Source organism: Rhodamnia argentea, chromosome 6 (genome assembly GCF_020921035.1).
Source record: "Rhodamnia argentea isolate NSW1041297 chromosome 6, ASM2092103v1, whole genome shotgun sequence".
NCBI classification, from domain to species: domain Eukaryota; kingdom Viridiplantae; phylum Streptophyta; class Magnoliopsida; order Myrtales; family Myrtaceae; genus Rhodamnia; species Rhodamnia argentea.
In genome coordinates this window covers 21,592,761-21,609,741 of record NC_063155.1, presented here as the reverse complement: position 1 = coordinate 21,609,741, position 16,981 = coordinate 21,592,761, and the positions used below count along the sequence as shown (strand labels likewise).

The window sequence follows — 16,981 nt, the reverse complement described above, 5'->3', positions numbered from 1 at the left end:
TAACCACATGAGTGATTCTCATCTAATATTGACATGTTCCAACAAATTGCTACGAGTTCCAGCTCCAAGCATTTATAGTTGAGGAATATATCTTCTTTGCAGTACCCTCTGAAACTATAGAATTCAGCCTCAGAACAGAAATCGCTCGACACATCAAATTCACATAACTCAAGAGAGCTCACCTCGAGTTAAAGTCCCTGTATGCAAGCGGCGATGCAAGATCCATGTCCAGCTGAAAGCACGGTGCATGGAAGGACATGAAGAAAAGCGTAACAATGGGCATTCAACTAGGTATAGAGAAGATCTGCCGTGTGATGAATTAAATGGTGAAAAGAAGTGGCCCCCGGACAAATTTCAAAAGAACAACCACCGGACTCATGCTTGTCAAATCCAAATCATAGCTAATAGAGAAGGCATCAAACTTTTTATTTTATGCTTGAACAAGAAGTTGCACATTCCTATACATTAATCTATAGAGGCTTTTCACAACAGAAGAGCAGCTTTTCTAGTCAGCAGCTGCAAACGAGGTCAGACAAATTCATTAAGTGGCTTCTACATCTGCAAATCAACAATCATTAACATGCCATGAAATTGGTAAGCGAATTGAAGAAGAAGACTGCCAAAAAGCTTTCCAGAAATGGAGAAACTTGTGCCTGGCAATGGCCAACAAAAGGGTATAGCAATGGTCAGACTCCGACAGCGGACAGAGAGGAAAGTTGAAAGCAAACATGATATGATTATGTGTATAAATTTCACGCTTCAGAGACAAATTGCAATCACCACTTCTGTAATATTTGAGTTTTTTGAATAGGTCAAAAAGTGGTGGGACCCACTAGTATTAAAAAAAAAAAGGGAGCAGTTGGTTTCTCTTAAAAGAATCGGGAGTCTTCCATCGCATAAAGAGAAGAAAAAGAAAACAGAAAGGGGAAAGGAAGAAAAGGAAAGAAAGAAGAGAAGAAAGAAGGGGAAAGGAGAAAAGGGAAAAAGAGAAATAGAAAATAGTCACGTGCGCGCACCACCCTCCACGAGCGCTTCGCTGAAGTCATTTCCCTACGTATCGCAGCACGTGGTAAGCGCTCGCCCTCTCTTCCCTCTCTATTGAAGTGATTTTTTTGAATTTAGGGCAAAATTCGGATCTTGGGGGAAACTGAGTTGCTGTGTCCTATCTCATGGGCGATTGGCCACGTTTTTGCTTGGGAATGAAACTTTAGGATGTTATGAAGCCGTAGGACTCGACGGATCACGATTTCCTGTTATGGTTTGCCCGGACCGAGCAATTCAATTCTGGTGCGCTACAGTACAACGCGAATAGTAAACTTCGAAGCCTGATTTTGTTAGTTTCCAGTTATCGGCTGAAGTTGGCCATGTTGAGACTTTTGTAGTACGTTGAACAAGCTTCGTGTGGACAGTAAGATGGCTTGAAACGAAGTTCGGTGGAGGAAGTTATGGCCTTAAAGGTTTTGGCGCGCAAGCTGCCTTAGCTGACAGCATTGAATTTTCTGTTAGGGATAAGTTTTTGTTGGCCCGTAGTAGTTGTTTTGTCACTAAATAAGTGTAGTTTAGCTAAGTCATACGTTAGGATGACTTGTTACTCGATTTGATCCGTTTTTCTATATATTGAATAGGATTCGGATGAGTCGGTGCGAGTGACTTCGATAGGTTGGATTGCGACTTTTTAAGGTGAGATGTACTTTATTTTCTAAGAATTTATAAAACTCATGCTTTAAAGATGAGCACGTGTACTGTGGTTTGATTTTCTTGACAAGGTGAAGTAAGGTGACGTTTCGAGCATTATTTTTGCATAAACGGGATCGAGCTATTACTACCGTTTGATTGTTTGATATGGCTTGTTGACGATTATCTTGCTGAAATATTGTTTGAGAAATATGTTTATGAGAAATGCTATGTTTTCGGTTTTTAGCCTTTTCTTTGTGAAACTGGATCATTGTGGTTTTTGCTGGATTTTGGTATTGGGTTTCAATACTCATGTCCCTATGATTAGAACCCACCGAGGTAGGGGTAGTCTGTCAGGACGTCATTGAGCTGAACCACCGGCTAAAATGAGTGGTAGACCTAACCAAGAGGGGTAAACTTGGTCGCATTGCCACGGCGTTAAACGTGGCCATAGTTGATGATGAGTATGAGATTATTCGATGGATGGACCATCGAAAGTTAGTTTAATGAGATTAATCAATGGTTTAAGCCATTGATAGTTGTTATTACTATGAGTTGCTTTTGTTTTACTTTAACGATTACATAGTGATTTCTCGATCCGCTTAGAAGATATTGTACTTCTCACCGAGCTGTGGTTGCTCACTCTGTTATCTCTTTTGCTTTTCAGGATCTTCGGCGAGTCGCAAATAGGGTCGAGCGTACGTTAGCTACAAGACTACTTTGTGCATAGTGGGGATATATTTTTGGGATAAGTTGTATATAGTTGGTGAGTTCGAGCTAGATGGAAAGCTATATGTGTTTGTCTTTCCGTTTTGGGAGATGAGCTCTGAATTTTTGTGAACTTGTGACCTGTTTATCATTATATATGTGGAGGTATATAATTTGGATATCAGGTTTTTGTTCTTACTTTGAGGCTGCGTCCTTTGAGTAAAGGAGGACGGCCATGTCATGCCCTTTTTCTTGGAGAATCGGGGTGTGACAACTTCAATGGCCATGGGAGAATTCAACCACTTGGTAATAGTCAAGTTCAGAGAAGGTGTAGCAGTGGAAGGCAACCTGCAGGGAATGGAAAAACTGGTTTTGGAAAAAGATGCTGTCAAATCTTTTGAGTGGTGAGTCCTGCTCATTCTTAAGCTTTTTCTTGACCCCCAGCAGAGTCACTACTTCCCGTTCATCTACAGTGGCGTATTTGTGTGCGCGTGTGTTCATGCTCCACCTTTGGTTGTTGCTTTATCTTCCATAAGCAATGCAGCTTCGCAGGAAGAGTAAGTTCATATCTCTTTTGCAATCAGTTTTACCTAATTTTTTTCGCATAGAGGCTAGATCAGCTATCAGATGAATGGAGCGTTCATTTGATCTTGACTATCCCTTTCTGAAGATCCTATTTGCCGCAACATAATTTTCTTCTAAAGACTCAAATGAGCAGGAAACGAGAAGCAGCCTCCGCCTTTATCCAATATAATAAGAGAACCCTATAGAAGGATTGTCCAGTAGCAAATACCTTCATTTCTAGAGGTAGCCCGAACAGAAGTTGGAAACATTCTCCTCTTTGTCCAATAGTTGTCTCGTTAGAATCTCAATGCCAAGTACACTTCATCGAAGTTTTATGGTGGTAACTTGCATCTAAAAGTTGGAGGTCTTTCAGTCCATGACACCGATGTAGAAAACAATTCAAAAACTTTATCTCATCAATTGATTTAGTATCAGAGAAACGAGGGGGCTAATTTTGCCACTCAGACACCATGCCCAGGGTATTACAGCAAACCATAAAAAATATGCCTAGGAACATATAGTTACATATATCTATATGTAGGAAGCCCAATTCTTACATGGGATTCTACGGAAACATGCCATGAAATGCAATTCATCAGAAAACAAAAAATTGGACAACTGATTATGATCCGCTTGCCCGATAGTCAGTGTTTGTGCCATGCCCTCTGCAGCCATCGGAAAGAACAGAACTAACAAAAAGAAGCAATGAAACTGCTCATACTCGGAACTCAATACTTGTAATCCTTCACATGAAGACTCTCTGAAGCACCTTCGGCCAAACCGGCATCGCCACTGTAAGTCCCCAGAGTAGCCTCAGAGTTGGCCTTGCACCTCACCAGAAAAGCCTCCCTCGCTTTCTCCACATTCTCCTCCTTCCCGGCCCACGCCTTCAGCGTGCTCTGCTGAAGCGCTCTTCCATAGGAGAACGTAAGCGACCATGGCTTTTTACCTGTTCGATGGAATGCCAGATAGAGCAATTCTCCATCAGTTAATCACAAACGTAAAGATGGTGGTCAAAAATTCATTTAGACTCGGACTTGTCAAAAATTCATTTATCAGCCCCACATACTCTCCATCGGCCCGTACCACCACGGCAAAAATGAGTTCAGCATGATCGAGGAGCACAAGGGTCAATTCCTCCGTGACCTCCTCACCCGGATAAAGGAAAGAGGCATCAGGTTCGAGGACTTGGTCAGGGACATTGCACCGATGGAGGATAAGATCCCGAAGAGCTACTCAGAAACCTTGGACATTGGTAGCCAAGACCTCATTCAAATGATGATACTCGATGGTCGCTTCGTCATCGAGCTCTTCTGCAAAGTCGGGAAGTTGGTTTCCCTCCATCGTGATGACCCGCTATTGAGCATACCTTGGATGCTGCCTTTCCTGACGCGCGACCTCCTCGCACTCGAGAACCAAATCCCGTTTTTCATCCTCAAGCGCATATTCGCATTGGCTGTGGGATCGAGCGACAATGGCAATTACTCTTTGGCCGAGCTCGCGCTGAAATTCTTCAACCGCATGGACGACAGGCCAACAGATGTCCTGAAGAAGTACTATCACGGGGAAGGGAAACATTTGCTCGACCTGTTCCGATTGAGCTATATCCCGGAGGTTCGAGAAACATCCAGGAAGCTGAGCAAGTACCTCCGCCTGGTGCAGCCCGCGAAGAAGCTGAACGTGGCCGGAGTCAAGTTCAAGCCGAGGAATTCTTCGAGCTTCTTGGACATCAAATTCCGGAACATCAATGGCACCCTAGAAATCCCGGTCCTGAAACTCGACGACTTCCTGAGTTCTCTCTTGCTCAACTTCGTTGCTTTCGAGCAGTGCTACCACCACTGCACGAAGCATATCACGACCTACGCCACTATCATGGGACGGCTCATGAACACGCCGGCGGATGCCAGGTTCCTCAGCGACTGAAAGATCGTGGAGAACTACTTAGGGGGGGATGAGGAGGTGGCTCGCTTCTTCAGCATCATCGGGAAAGACGTGGCATTCGACATCGAAAGGAGCTATCTGTCCGAGGTTTTCGAGGACGTGAACCGGTACTACCAGAACGGTTGGCACGTCCGATGGGCCGGCTTCAAGCACACCTACTTCAACACCCCATGGTCCTTCATGTCGGCCTTGGCAGCGCTCGTGCTTCTTATACTCAACATGGTTCAATCCTTTGCTGTCTATGCATATTTGTATCCTCGTGGCAACTGTAATTAGCAGAAGTCTGGGTTTGCCATTGTCAGGAATCGTTCGAGGTTGAGCTGCAAATTAAAACTTGAGCTGCAAAATCTAGTTGAATCTGTTGGGAGTTTGTGTGATTGAAGGTTCAAAATGGTTCTTCACCACTTGTGTTGAATCAGCCGTCCATACTCTTATCAATTTCTCTTCAAACAAGTTGTTGGACTGGTAGCTTCACCAATAACACTAAAATACATCTACCGTAGTTTATCAGTGCTCGGATTTTGCACAAGCTCAGACTCTTGGAGAAGCCAAATCGGTTACCTGGCCAAAGACTTTGATCCTACCCACAAGACAAAAAATGAAAAAAGAAACAAAAACTAGCGCAATATGCCTAATTCTAAATGAACTCATCAATCCACTTCTCGCATCTTTTAAATCTCCTTCCTAATAACTCACGCATCTCCACCATACCATTGAGGCCTCTTATGAAATTCTATGCACTAAGACCAATCAAGTTCGTCTTCACGAAACGATGTGATTCGCGACAGATGGCCCGGCTCGCTCCGGGAAACAATGCTTGATTTCGAAAGCATGACTAGTCGTGTGACGCCCTGAAAATTCAATGTCCATTTAATAATAGAATTCAGTTCATCGAATGTCAAGGAATTCCAGTTTGTTGCTTGAAATTGAAATTCAAGGAATTAAGAGTCGGAAATTGGATATTTCCTGAAATCGGCGATCGAATTGATTTAGGATTCGATCGTTAGTCGTTGCGCCTTAGATTTAAAAATTCTTGTGCCTGAGTCTCGTTTTGACCAAGTCGACCTAAGATCGAACTAAATTATCCTCCGTCGAATTTTCGGATGTCTAAAGTACCCTTAATTGCAAAATGACTAAAGTACCCCTAGCCTAATTATGAAATTACGATCTTGCCCCTAGAGTTTTATAATGTCAAGACAGAATAGTCACTTTCAGCCGCGGGTCCCACTCTTATCTCCTAAGCTCCAAAGTCTAAAATTTTGACTCTCTCTCTCTCTCTCTCTTCAATCGACTCTGCTATCCTCCCCCACTCTCTCTTCCTTCGTTTTCTCTTCTGGCTTCTTTTATTTCTGTGGCACGACCCCAGCCGGCTCCACACTCCTTCTCCGACCACCACCTCTCCTCTGTTCCTCTTCGACTGCCACAACACCACCGTCGCTGCCGTAAGCTAGCCGGAGCAACCCTGGGAAGCCGGACACCAGCCCCGCTCTGTTTCGGGCCGGGACAACTACTACTGCTGCTCGGCACTTGCTGCGGCGTTCTAGCCACCATTCAGGTTCACCACCACCGTCGTCCACCTCCCCGCAACCTCCAGCCACCCCTCCGACCGTCATACGTCTAGCCGAGCCACCGGACAGCCGTCGGGAACACAAAACAACTCTGCTCTACTCCCGATGCCCCGTTTTCTGCTCTGTCCCGCTTCGGTTCCAGCAATCGCCAAGGCTGGTTCCGAGTCGCTTCTGTCACAACCCAATTCCTACAAGAATAGGGTAATGACACAGCCATCCTTTCACTCAAAGGATGCAGCCTCAAAATGTAACCTGTTTAACTCGATATATATATATATATATATATATATATATATATATATATATATATATAGACACACACACACGTTCATATATATATAAAAAGGTCATGCGGTTACTTTAATAGAGCCTTCTATAAATCAACAAAAAGATATACATAGTCAGCAAAGATTTTAGAAGCTCATCGGCTATACATACAACTTATACAAAAAAATCCCCTATCAAAAGTCCCCCTTGCTAACGAAGTGCTCTCCTACTTGTGCATCACTGAAGAACCCGAAAAACAAGTAAGATGAAAGGAGTGAGCTAACACGGCTCGATGAGTAATACATTTCTTCTAAGCAGATCGAACAATCACTATGCACCTTTATAAAAAATAATATACTTCTAGCAAATCTTTTTACATATAGGGTTAACAACACTAATAACTTACAATCATAGATCAACAATCAATGGTCAATCCATTGAGTAATCCCAAACCAAATATCAATGGTCTATCCATTGATTAATCTCAATCAAAGAAAAAGACAATGGTCCACTCCATTGACTACTAAAATGCTCCATATCATACTATGGTCACGTTTAGCGTGACAAAGGCGGCCAAGTTTACCCCTCTTAGCTAGGTCTACCACCTATATCGGTCGGTGGTGCGGCCCGGAAGGACGTCCCGATAGTATGCATACATCTCCCACTCAATGGGTTCTTAACATAGCGATATGAACATGGCACATAAAGCACAATCTCCAATAATCCAATCAAAATTAGAACCATCTCATAACAACTCAAACACACTCCACAATAGCATTTATCGACAAAATGCATTTCATAAACCGTATATATATATAGTTTTCAGATATTCCCTTTGCAAAGCATTTATTCAAGGCATTTTGAACGATTTTCTTTCCAAAACTACTACAAACAATATCTTTCAAAGCTTTGTCACTCAACGACAAAATGTAGTAAAGGTTCGATCCAGTTATGCAAGAAATATGCTCTTTTTTTATTTCATAACATATCTAGTATTCTTTTTTTTTTCTTAGTCTCGAAACATGAGTTTACAAACTCAAAGAAGAAAAGTACTACTCACCTAATAAAGCCAAAATCTAACTACGTTGGTCACTCGAACCGACTCATCCGAATCCCTATCCAATATATTGAAAAACGGATCAAATCGAGTAACAAGTTATCCTAACGTACGACTTAGCTAAACTACACTTATTAGTGACAAAACAACGACTACGCGCCAACGGAAACTTGTCCCTAACAGAAATTCAATGCTGTCTCCTATGGACAGCTTGCGCACCAAAACCGTTAAGGCCATAACTTCCTCCATCGAACTCCATTTCAAGCTATCTTACAGTCCACACGAAGCTTGTTCAACGTACTACAAAAGTCTCAACATAGCCAACCTTAGCCGATAACTGAAAACTAACAAAATCAGGCCTCGAAGTTTACTGTTCGCACTGCATCGTAGCGAACAGAATTGAAAATTTTGTTTCGGGCAAACCGTAGTGTCAAATTAAGATCCGTCCAATCCTACGGGTCCATAACATCCTAAAGTTTCTTTTTCAAGCAAAAACGCAGTCAATCGCCCATGAGATTAGACACAGTAGCTCAGCTTCCCCAAAAATCCGAATTTTGCCCTAAATCCGAAAAATCACTTCAATAGGAGGGACGAGAGGTGAGAGCCCTTATCTAGTGCTGCAACACGTAGTGAAACGAATTCAGCGAGGCGTTCGTGGCAGGTGGTGCGCACGTGACTTTTTTTTTTTCTATCTTTTTCCCTTTTTCCTCTCTCTTTTCCCTTTCTCTTCTTTTCTTCCTTTCCTTTTTTGGTCGTGCAGCTTAAAAGGGGTGGCCGACTGCCCTCTTTTACTTTTTATTCTTCTTCTTCTTTTTTTTTAATGGTGGATCCACCACCTTGGTTGACCTAGTCAAACAAGGGCCAAATATTACAGCTTCACCCCGTCTCGACCACCCCAGGCATGGCTATAGAGCCCCAAAGCTCCTCCGACCAGGAGCCGCCACCCTAAGCCGGCGCAAGCCGGCCCAAGAAGCCGGAAACACCGAATCAGCCACTGCTCGCCTGTTTCTAGCGTTGATTCTGTCCCGCCTTTGTCTCGATGATTTTGACCCCACCGGCCACCTTCCTCTAACTACTAGAGACCACCGAGGACCATTTGAGCCGCCACCATCAACCCCATAGAGCCCCGACATCGGTGGAGCCTCAAACAGACCCTAACCCATAGCTCTGCCCTATTTTATGCTCTGTTCCCCTGTTCCGCCATGGTCGCTCCGGCCACTACGAACCACCAGCGACTCCCTTGACACCCTTTGAGGTCCTCCAAGTTTTCTGCCACAAGCCGCCGCCTCCGAGACCCCTCCAAGCCGCGCGTACAGCCACCTCTAAACCAGTCAGTATCCGCTCTATTTCACGCCCGGAGTGCCCTGTTTTGCTAGGCCGTGGGCTCGTTTCACGGGCCGCGTCCCGTTTTGGTCCCGGGCCGTGCCCGGTTGAGCCGGGCAGTGTGCCGAGTAAATTGGCCGAGATCCTAGGTCGTGTCGGGGCAAGTTTGGCCGAGATCCCGGGCCGAGTGGCCGAGAAAGTGTGCCTATGCGTCCGGCCAAGTGTGCCGATTGGCCGAGCCCGTGAGCCCAAGTGTCCGAGTCCGTGGCCGAGGATTTGGGCCGAGCGTTCGAGGATCCGTTCGAGCCGTGCCCAAGCTCGAGACTACAGTGGATCGACGCCGTACTCTCCTCATGTATTTAATTGTGAGTCAACCTCTAATCCTTGGTTAGGTCATTAATTACATTCAGATTAGTTCATTTAGATTATTAGGTGTTTAGGTAGCTCGATTAGGGCCAGTTTAGGTTAGAAACTTGATTTAAGTTCAATGGCCTTAATTGGTTAAGTTAGTTTAATTAGCTAGGATTCTATGGCTAATTGGATGAGATTGATTGATTGAATGATCGTTATTGATTGATCGGGAGTGAGCGATGGATTAGAGACGAGCGTACGATCGATTGACTAATCGAATCGGCTAATATTAAATTGTCTCTTGAATTGAGCTTAAATGTGCATAATTTAATCAAATATTCATGATTGAATTGATTGACTCGCTTGAATCGATCACCTGTATCGATTGTTTGATTGAATACTTTGATTGGCCATTGACGGATTGGGTGTTCGATTTGAGGAAAAATTACCCCGTGATACATGCAGAGTTTAGTACATGATTTCGTGCATTCGTATGACCACATCCGGCATCAATTGCACATATTGGCATGAAAATGGCCTTGGGTCGGGTCACGAACATATCGTGTGAACGTGTGGCTAAAAATAGGATTATGAACTGATGGATTGCCAAGTGTGTTTGAATGGTCAAATAATGGACCTTCCCCGACAATGTCGTGCCGTGTCGATCGGACTTCCATGATTTGTTAGATGCACGCCTTTCTGTGTTGTCGGATTGAGCGGATGCCGGTCGCGGCTTGTGATGGATCGAAACCCTTACAGAGATGCCTGGTAGTTCCGTGCCGTGTTAACCGAAATCACACGGACTATTAGATGTCATTGCTGGAAGTAAAGGACGATGTCCGGTCTTGTCAAAAGAGCACCAACCGTCTAGTGTACGATGCACCAACAGTCTAATATGTAAGGCCAAACGGTCGTTAATAATTAAACCGTATGCAATTGTGACTTGTTCATGGGCGATTGTGCGTGCATCTTGACTATGAAATTTGATATGGGATGGATTGAGTAGAACGATAGAGGTACATATTCGCACATATCTGAGTTATTATTGCACTTTGTGTGGTAATCTAGTGGATGAGTTGCATGTGAACGAGATATATGCATTAAGGTATGCGATTGATTGATAAGACGTTACGGATAAGTTGACGTGATGCTTGGCTCGTGAGTTGATTGATATGACTGTCACATCATGTTTTGCATTATATTATATGTGGCTTCTGTCGGGTAAGCTTGCATGTGACCGAAAGATTTACACCATGATTACGTGACAATTTAGCGGGGGTTCTGAGCGAAACAACGCCCTAGCCGGGCTTAGGCGTTAACTCACCGAGATTTATATCTCACCCCGTCGTGGTTACCACTTTCGGGTTCTAACTAATGAAGCTAATAGTTCTTTGAGAAGGCGATAAGGATGAGGGTGACGTAGCCTTATTTGGAGTAGATACAAAGTCGATCCTACCCCGTCCCGAAGTATGGGGCCAATTAGCATGTCATCTCGGTTGGCCTATGACGTGACCGTAAAAAAAATCATGTTTTTGAATTAATGTGTTTTCCTATTTATCTATCCCTATCTTATATTATTGTCCGGGAGTATTATACGTTTTCGCATGCGTAATTAATCTCAAGGGTTGGTAGCGTGCCTAGGATGATATGCTTTTAACCCGAGGGACGAGAAGGCGGGGATGCCGCGTGCTCGAGGATCGGGGCGTGACAAGTTGCTTTCTCAATTACATGGTTCGCGGTTATCAAGATTCGCTGACTCGACATCTGATCCTCGCATGTAATAGCCAGGCTTCGAACGATGTTCAGCAGAAAGTTCGTCGAAACGGGGTCGAGATTATGATGACCCACATCGAGCACTAAGCAACTTCATGCGAATTTGAAAGGTTAAGAAAGGAAGATTCAAAGAAAGCTGACCTGGTGCAAACAAGTCAATGTTCAAACGGAGCTCAATAATTCAGCAACCTGTCCGAGCTGTGACCCGTGAAAAAGAAGAAACTGCGAGGAATCCACTGATGCCATAATCAACATCCATGTTGGCCCCATTTCCTCACCGTGTACCGTTCGATTAAGATCGGTTTCTTCAACAAGTCTAAAACTTAAAGTCTTCGTCTACCGACTGGACTGCCCAGGAAAACAAAAACAAAAGACCAAGTCTTTTTATGGTCTCCTCTTTCATTGGCCGGAACAAAAGAGAAGCCAAACCTTCCTCATCCGCAAGAAGGAACTTTTAGCTTTGAATCTACCCCAGAATAGCTTATAGTTCTAGGGAATTAAGCACAGATGTCCAGAGAATCGAACTCCCGCAGCAACCACAGCGCAGAGAACAGTAGCTCCGTCCACCATGTCGTCCACATCGACGCGAGTTTCTTATCAGAAGTGGAAGGGAAAATGCAGGAATTGCCGAGGCACTTGAACAGGTCGGCGGGAAGAGACTCTTGTTGCATCTTCAGAGTCCCTCAGAGCCTATCGAAGATCAATGAAAAGGCCTACCATCCTCTTATAGTCTCCATCGGTCCCTTCCACCATAGGGAGCCGGACATCCAGATGATCCAGGAGCACAAGTGGCGGTTCCTAAGCGATCTCCTACTGCGAGCAGAGAGCAAGAGAGTTGTGCTCAAGGACTTCTTCGAGGCAGTAGCTCCGATGGAGGAGGAGATCAGGAAGAGCTACTCGGAGACCTTGGAAATCGATGGCCGGGACCTTATCCGGATGATGGTGCTCGATGGTTGCTTCATCATCGAGCTGTTCTGCAAAGTCGGGCGGATCAACCCGGCCGAGCGGATCAACCCGGCCGATTGCGACGACCCTTTATTCACTATGGCTTGGGTTTTGCCTTTCTTGACGAGGGATCTCCTCCGGCTTGAGAACCAAATTCCTTACTTCGTTCTGCGGAAGTTATTTGATCTGTCTGTTGGATCCGGAGATAATGGCCCCTCCTTGGCCAGGCTTGCCTTAGGGTTCTTCAACTATATGGTGCAGAGACCAGTGCATGTGCTGGAGAACTACTATGATAAAGAAGGCATGCATTTGCTCGATTTGTTCCGCATGACCTATATCCCCAATTGCCCGGAGAACCCGGAGAAAGAGAAAAAAAGAAGAAAGCCAAGCAGATTCCTTCACCTGATTCAATGCGCGACGAAGCTCGATCAAGCCGGAGTCAAGTTCAGGCCGAGGAAGGCTCACAGCATCTTGGACATAAAATTCAGAAATGGCCTCCTCGAGATTCCGATCTTGACTATAGACGACTTCTGGAGCTCTTTGTTCCTCAATTTTGTGGCTTATGAGCAGTGCTATCGCCGTTCCACCGAGCACTTCACAACCTATGCTAATTTTATGGGGTGTCTCATCAATACGCCTGCCGATGCTGGGTTGCTGGGCGACCGCAAGATCGTCGAGAATTATTTTGGTACAGACGAGGAAGTTGCCCGCTTCTTCAATAATGTCAGGAAAGATGTGGCGTTTGATATCCACAAGAGCTATTTGTCCAAGGTCTTTGAGGAAGTGAACGAGTATTATCAGAACGATTGGCATGTCCGATGGGCTGGGTTCAGGCACACATACTTCAGCACTCCGTGGTCCTTCATGTCGGCCGCAGCAGCTATATTGCTTCTGCTGCTTACCACGATTCAATCTTTCTATGCCGTTTATCAATACTATGTACCTTCCAAAAATAAGTAGCAATGTTTGTGACACAAAAAGGCACTTGAAAAAGCAATTTGCAGATCAGAATATCAAAGCTCAGTTGTGATTCTGAAATTCGTTGTGAGTTTGGATTTTTGTCTGACCACTTGTAAGATACTGTAAACGATTCGAATTCGTTAGCTGTCCAACGAATTTGTGCCAGTGAGAATAAGATCGTGGCTCCAAATGCAACAATCTTTTGTCAGCGATCAACCAAGATAAATCGTTGGCTCTCCAACCGTGTCATTCCAGTCCTATGCTAAGCCTCATTCAAATCTAATGTTTCCAATTCACAAGAAAAAGAACGAATAAGAGAGCGGAGTTCAACATAACCAATCTGTAATGGGCTGTGATTTCATCAACAACAGAGCGAGCACAGCGTTGCCAAAAGCCAAGGTAAAATCTGTACCCTCTCTTCTTGAAAGAGGAAAGCGCGCAGGACAGAGCCGTCCATTGTTGACCATCCATGTTGTCATCTGGAATGATTCCCCAATCGTTGCAGAGTTTTCCCCCTTATATCTCCAGCACTAGTTCTTATACTGCGTTAGACCCATAAAGATGGCCATGCTTTTAATCCCTGCATTAAAATTATTGATCCTTAACCACATGAAGTGATTCTCATCTAATATTGACAAGTTTCAACAAATTGCTACGAGTTCCAGCTCCAAGCATTTATAGTTAGGGACTATATCTTCTTTGCAGTACACTGTGAAACTACAGAATTCAGCCTCAGAACAGAAATTGCTGGACACATCAAATTCCCATAACTCAAGAGAGCTCACCTCGAGTTAAAGTCCCTGTATGCAAGCGGCGATGCAAGATCCATGTACAGCTGAAAGCACGGTGCATGGAAGGACATGAAGAAAAGCGTAACAATGGGCATTCAACTAGGTATAGAGAAGATCTGCCGTGTGATGAATTAAACGGTGAAAAGAAGTGGCCCCCGGACAAATTTCAAAAGAACAGCCACCGGATTCATGCGTGTCAAATCCAAATCATAGCTAATAGAGAAGGCATCAAACTTTTGATTTAATGCTTGAACAAGAAGTTGCTCATTCCTATACATTAATCTATAGAGGCTTTTCACAACAGAAGAGCAGCTTTTTCAGTCAGCAGTTGCAAACGAGGTCAAACAAATTCACTAAGTGGCTTCTACATCTGCAAATCTACAATCATTAACATGTCATGAAATTAGTAAGCGAATTGAAGAAGAAGACTGCCAAAAAGCTTTCCAGAAATGGAGAAACTTGTGCCTGGCAATGGCCAACAAAAGGTTATAGCAATGATCAGACTCCGACAGCGGACAGGGAGGAAAGTCGAAAGCAAACATGAATATGATTATGTGTATAAATTTCACGCTTCAGAGACAAATTGCAATCACCATTTCAATGGCCATGGGAGAATTCAACCACTTGGTAATAATCAAGTTCAGAGAAGGTGTAGCGGTGGAAGACAACCTGCAGGGAATGGAAAAACTGGTTTTGGAAAAAGATGCTGTCAAATCTTTTGAGTGGAGAGTCCTGCTCATTCTTAAGCTTTTTCTTGACCCCCAGCGGAGTCACTACTTCCCGTTCATCTATGGAGGCGTGTTTGTGTGCGCGTGTGTTCATGCTCAACCTTTGGTTGTTGCTTTATCTTCCATAAGCAATGAAGCTTCACAGGAAGAGTAAGTTCATATCTCTTTTGCAATCAGTTTTACCTAATTTTTTTCATATAGAGGCTAGATCAGCTATCAGATGAATGGAGCGGTCATTTGATCTTGACTATCCCTTTCTGAAGATCCTATTGGCCGTTACATAATTTTCTTCTAAAGACTCAAATGAGCAGGAAACAAGAAGCAGCCTCCGCCTTTATCCAATATAATAAGAGATCCCTATAGAAGGATTGTCCAGTAGCAAATACCTCCATTTCTAGAGGTAGCCCGAACAGAAGTCGGAAACATTCTCCTCTTTGTCCAATAGTTGTCTCGTTAGAATCTCAATGCCAAGTACACTTCACCGAAGTTTTATGGTGGTAACTTGCATCTAAAAGTTGGAGGTCTTTCAGTCCATGACACCGATGTAGAAAACAATTCAAGAACTTTATCTCATCAATTGATTTAGTATCAGAGAAACGGGGGGGCTAATTTTGCCACTCAGACACCATGCCCAGGGTATTACAGCAAACCATAAAAAATATGCCTAGGAACATATAGTTACATATATCTATATGTAGGAACCCCAATTCTTAAATGGGATTCTATGGAAACATGGCATGAAATGCAATTCATCAGAAAACAAAAAATTGGACAACTGATTATGATCCGCTTGCCCGACAGTCAGTGTTTGTGCCATGCCCTCTGCAGTCATCGGAAAGAACAGAACTAACAAAAAGAAGCAATGAAACTGCTCATACTCGGAACTCAATACTTGTAATCCTTCACATGAAGACTCTCTGAAGCACCTTCGGCCAAACCGGCATCGCCACTGTAAGTCCCCAGAGTAGCCTCAGAGTTGGCCTTGCACCTCACCAGAAAAGCCTCCCTCGCTTTCTCCACATTCTCCTCCTTCCCGGCCCACGCCTTCAGCGTGCTCTGCTGAAGCGCTCTTCCATAGGAGAATGTAAGTGACCAAGGCTTTTTACCTGTTCGATGGAATGCCAGAAAGAGCAATTCTCCATCAGTTAATCACAAACGTAGAGATGGTGGTAAAAAATTCATTTAGACTCGGACTCGTCAATAATGCTTAAAAGAAGGACCTTCAATTTTGTTCATCGCATTAAGATGCACCGTCGCCTGCTCCTCGCTCTGCCCTCCGGAGAGGAACACGACCGCTGGGACAGCCGGAGGCACCGTCCGCTGCAGAGCCCTCACGGTGTACGCCGCCACCACCTCCGGCGGCACCTTGGCGGAATCCGATCCCGGAGTCACCATGTTCGGCTTCAGGAGCGTCCCTTCCAGGAGCACGTGGTGATCGTTGAGCGCCTTGTAGCAGGCCGCGAGCACGCGCTCCGTCACATCGGCGCTGCGGTCGATGTCGTGGTCGCCGTCGACGAGGATCTCCGGCTCGACGATCGGGACCAGGCCGTTCTCCTGGCAGATGATGGCGTAGCGAGCCAGGCCGTTGGCGTTCTCATTGATCGCGAGCTGACTGGGCTCGGCGGCGCCGATCTTCAGGACAGCGCGCCACTTGGCGAAGCGGGCTCCGGCGGCGTAGTACTGCTGGCAGCGCTGGGCGAGGCCGTCGAGGCCCTGAGTGTTGGTCTCGCCGTTGGTCCCGGCGAGCTCGACGGTGCCCTTGTCGACCTTGATGCCGGGGAGGACGCCGCCCTCCTGGAGGACTTCGACGAAGGGCTTGCCGTCGGCGGTCTTCTGGAAGAGAGTCTCCTCGAAGAGGATGGCGCCGCTCAGGTACTGGAGGGCTCCGGGGGTGCAGAAGAGGAGCTCGCGGTAAGTGCGGCGGTTGGCCTCGACGTTCTCGACGTCGATGGCCGCGAACCGCTTGCCGATGGTGCCGGTGGACTCGTCAGCGGCGAGGATCCCCTTGCCCGGAGTGCCGATGTAGGCGGCATTGGCGATGAGTTCGTCTGCGAAGCGAACAGAATTTAAAAAAAAAAACAAAAAAACACTCTTACACGACACGTTAATGCAGTCTAGATCGCATCCCACACACGGGGCGATTAAATCGTAACCTCAAACGAGATTTAAGGTTTAAACAAAAGAGATTTTCGCAATTTACCGTGATATTTTCCCTTGTAGCAAGACATGATTTGGTTTTTGGTTAGTAGAGGTGAAACGAGATCGGCTTTGGGCAAGGAGATGGTGAAAAAAACGAGAAGGTCTGGCGGGGGTTGATATAGTGTCCGTTTT

The 16,981-nt window shown here is 45.1% G+C and overlaps 4 protein-coding genes across 5 annotated transcripts in view; 3 read left to right on the top strand and 1 right to left on the bottom strand.

Annotated features, from left to right (window-relative positions):
• The window catches only part of LOC115732386, a 1,105-nt gene extending 332 nt beyond the window's left edge, over nucleotides 1-773 (top strand). Inside the window, exons 2-3 of the mRNA XM_048279944.1 lie at nucleotides 128-291; nucleotides 493-773. Of these exons, the coding sequence (XP_048135901.1) occupies nucleotides 128-291; nucleotides 493-589 (261 nt within the window). The 3' untranslated portion in view covers nucleotides 590-773. The remainder of the gene's footprint in view (nucleotides 1-127; nucleotides 292-492) is intronic.
• LOC125315362 (UPF0481 protein At3g47200-like) overlaps nucleotides 1-13,368 on the top strand; it is a 15,767-nt gene extending 2,399 nt beyond the window's left edge. Inside the window, exon 2 of the mRNA XM_048279939.1 lies at nucleotides 13,249-13,368. The gene's annotated coding sequence lies outside the window, so the exon portion shown is untranslated. The remainder of the gene's footprint in view (nucleotides 1-13,248) is intronic.
• LOC115734547 (fructose-bisphosphate aldolase 1, cytoplasmic-like) lies at nucleotides 3,372-16,981 on the bottom strand. 2 transcript variants are annotated; one of them, XM_048279943.1, is made up of 3 exons: nucleotides 16,851-16,981; nucleotides 15,871-16,698; nucleotides 3,372-3,895 (listed from the first exon to the last, which is right to left on the bottom strand). In XM_048279943.1, exons 1-3 carry the CDS (start codon nucleotides 16,876-16,878, stop codon nucleotides 3,675-3,677), a joined length of 1,077 nt encoding a protein of 358 aa, XP_048135900.1. In that variant the 5' UTR covers nucleotides 16,879-16,981; the 3' UTR covers nucleotides 3,372-3,674. The 2 variants fall into 2 exon arrangements, with proteins under 2 accessions (XP_048135900.1, XP_030521261.1); XM_030665401.2 differs by lacking the exon at nucleotides 3,372-3,895 and adding an exon at nucleotides 15,206-15,756.
• LOC115731802 (UPF0481 protein At3g47200-like) lies at nucleotides 11,668-13,222 on the top strand. Its single transcript, XM_030662474.2, has one exon. It carries the CDS (start codon nucleotides 11,734-11,736, stop codon nucleotides 13,129-13,131), a length of 1,398 nt encoding a protein of 465 aa, XP_030518334.2. The 5' UTR covers nucleotides 11,668-11,733; the 3' UTR covers nucleotides 13,132-13,222.

Bases quoted from the DNA above. Each gene is read 5' to 3' on its own strand.
- LOC115731802 (XM_030662474.2), top strand. From the start codon at position 11,734: ATGTCCAGAGAATCGAACTCCCGCAGCAACCACAGCGCAGAGAACAGT.
- LOC115734547 (XM_048279943.1), bottom strand. From the start codon at position 16,878: ATGTCTTGCTACAAGGGAAAATATCACG. The intron at 16,699-16,850 runs GTAAATTGCGAA...TTCGCTTCGCAG, and splicing joins CTACAAGGGAAAATATCACG to ACGAACTCATCGCCAATGCC. The intron at 3,896-15,870 runs GTCCTTCTTTTA...TCCATCGAACAG, and splicing joins TGCGATGAACAAAATTGAAG to GTAAAAAGCCATGGTCGCTT.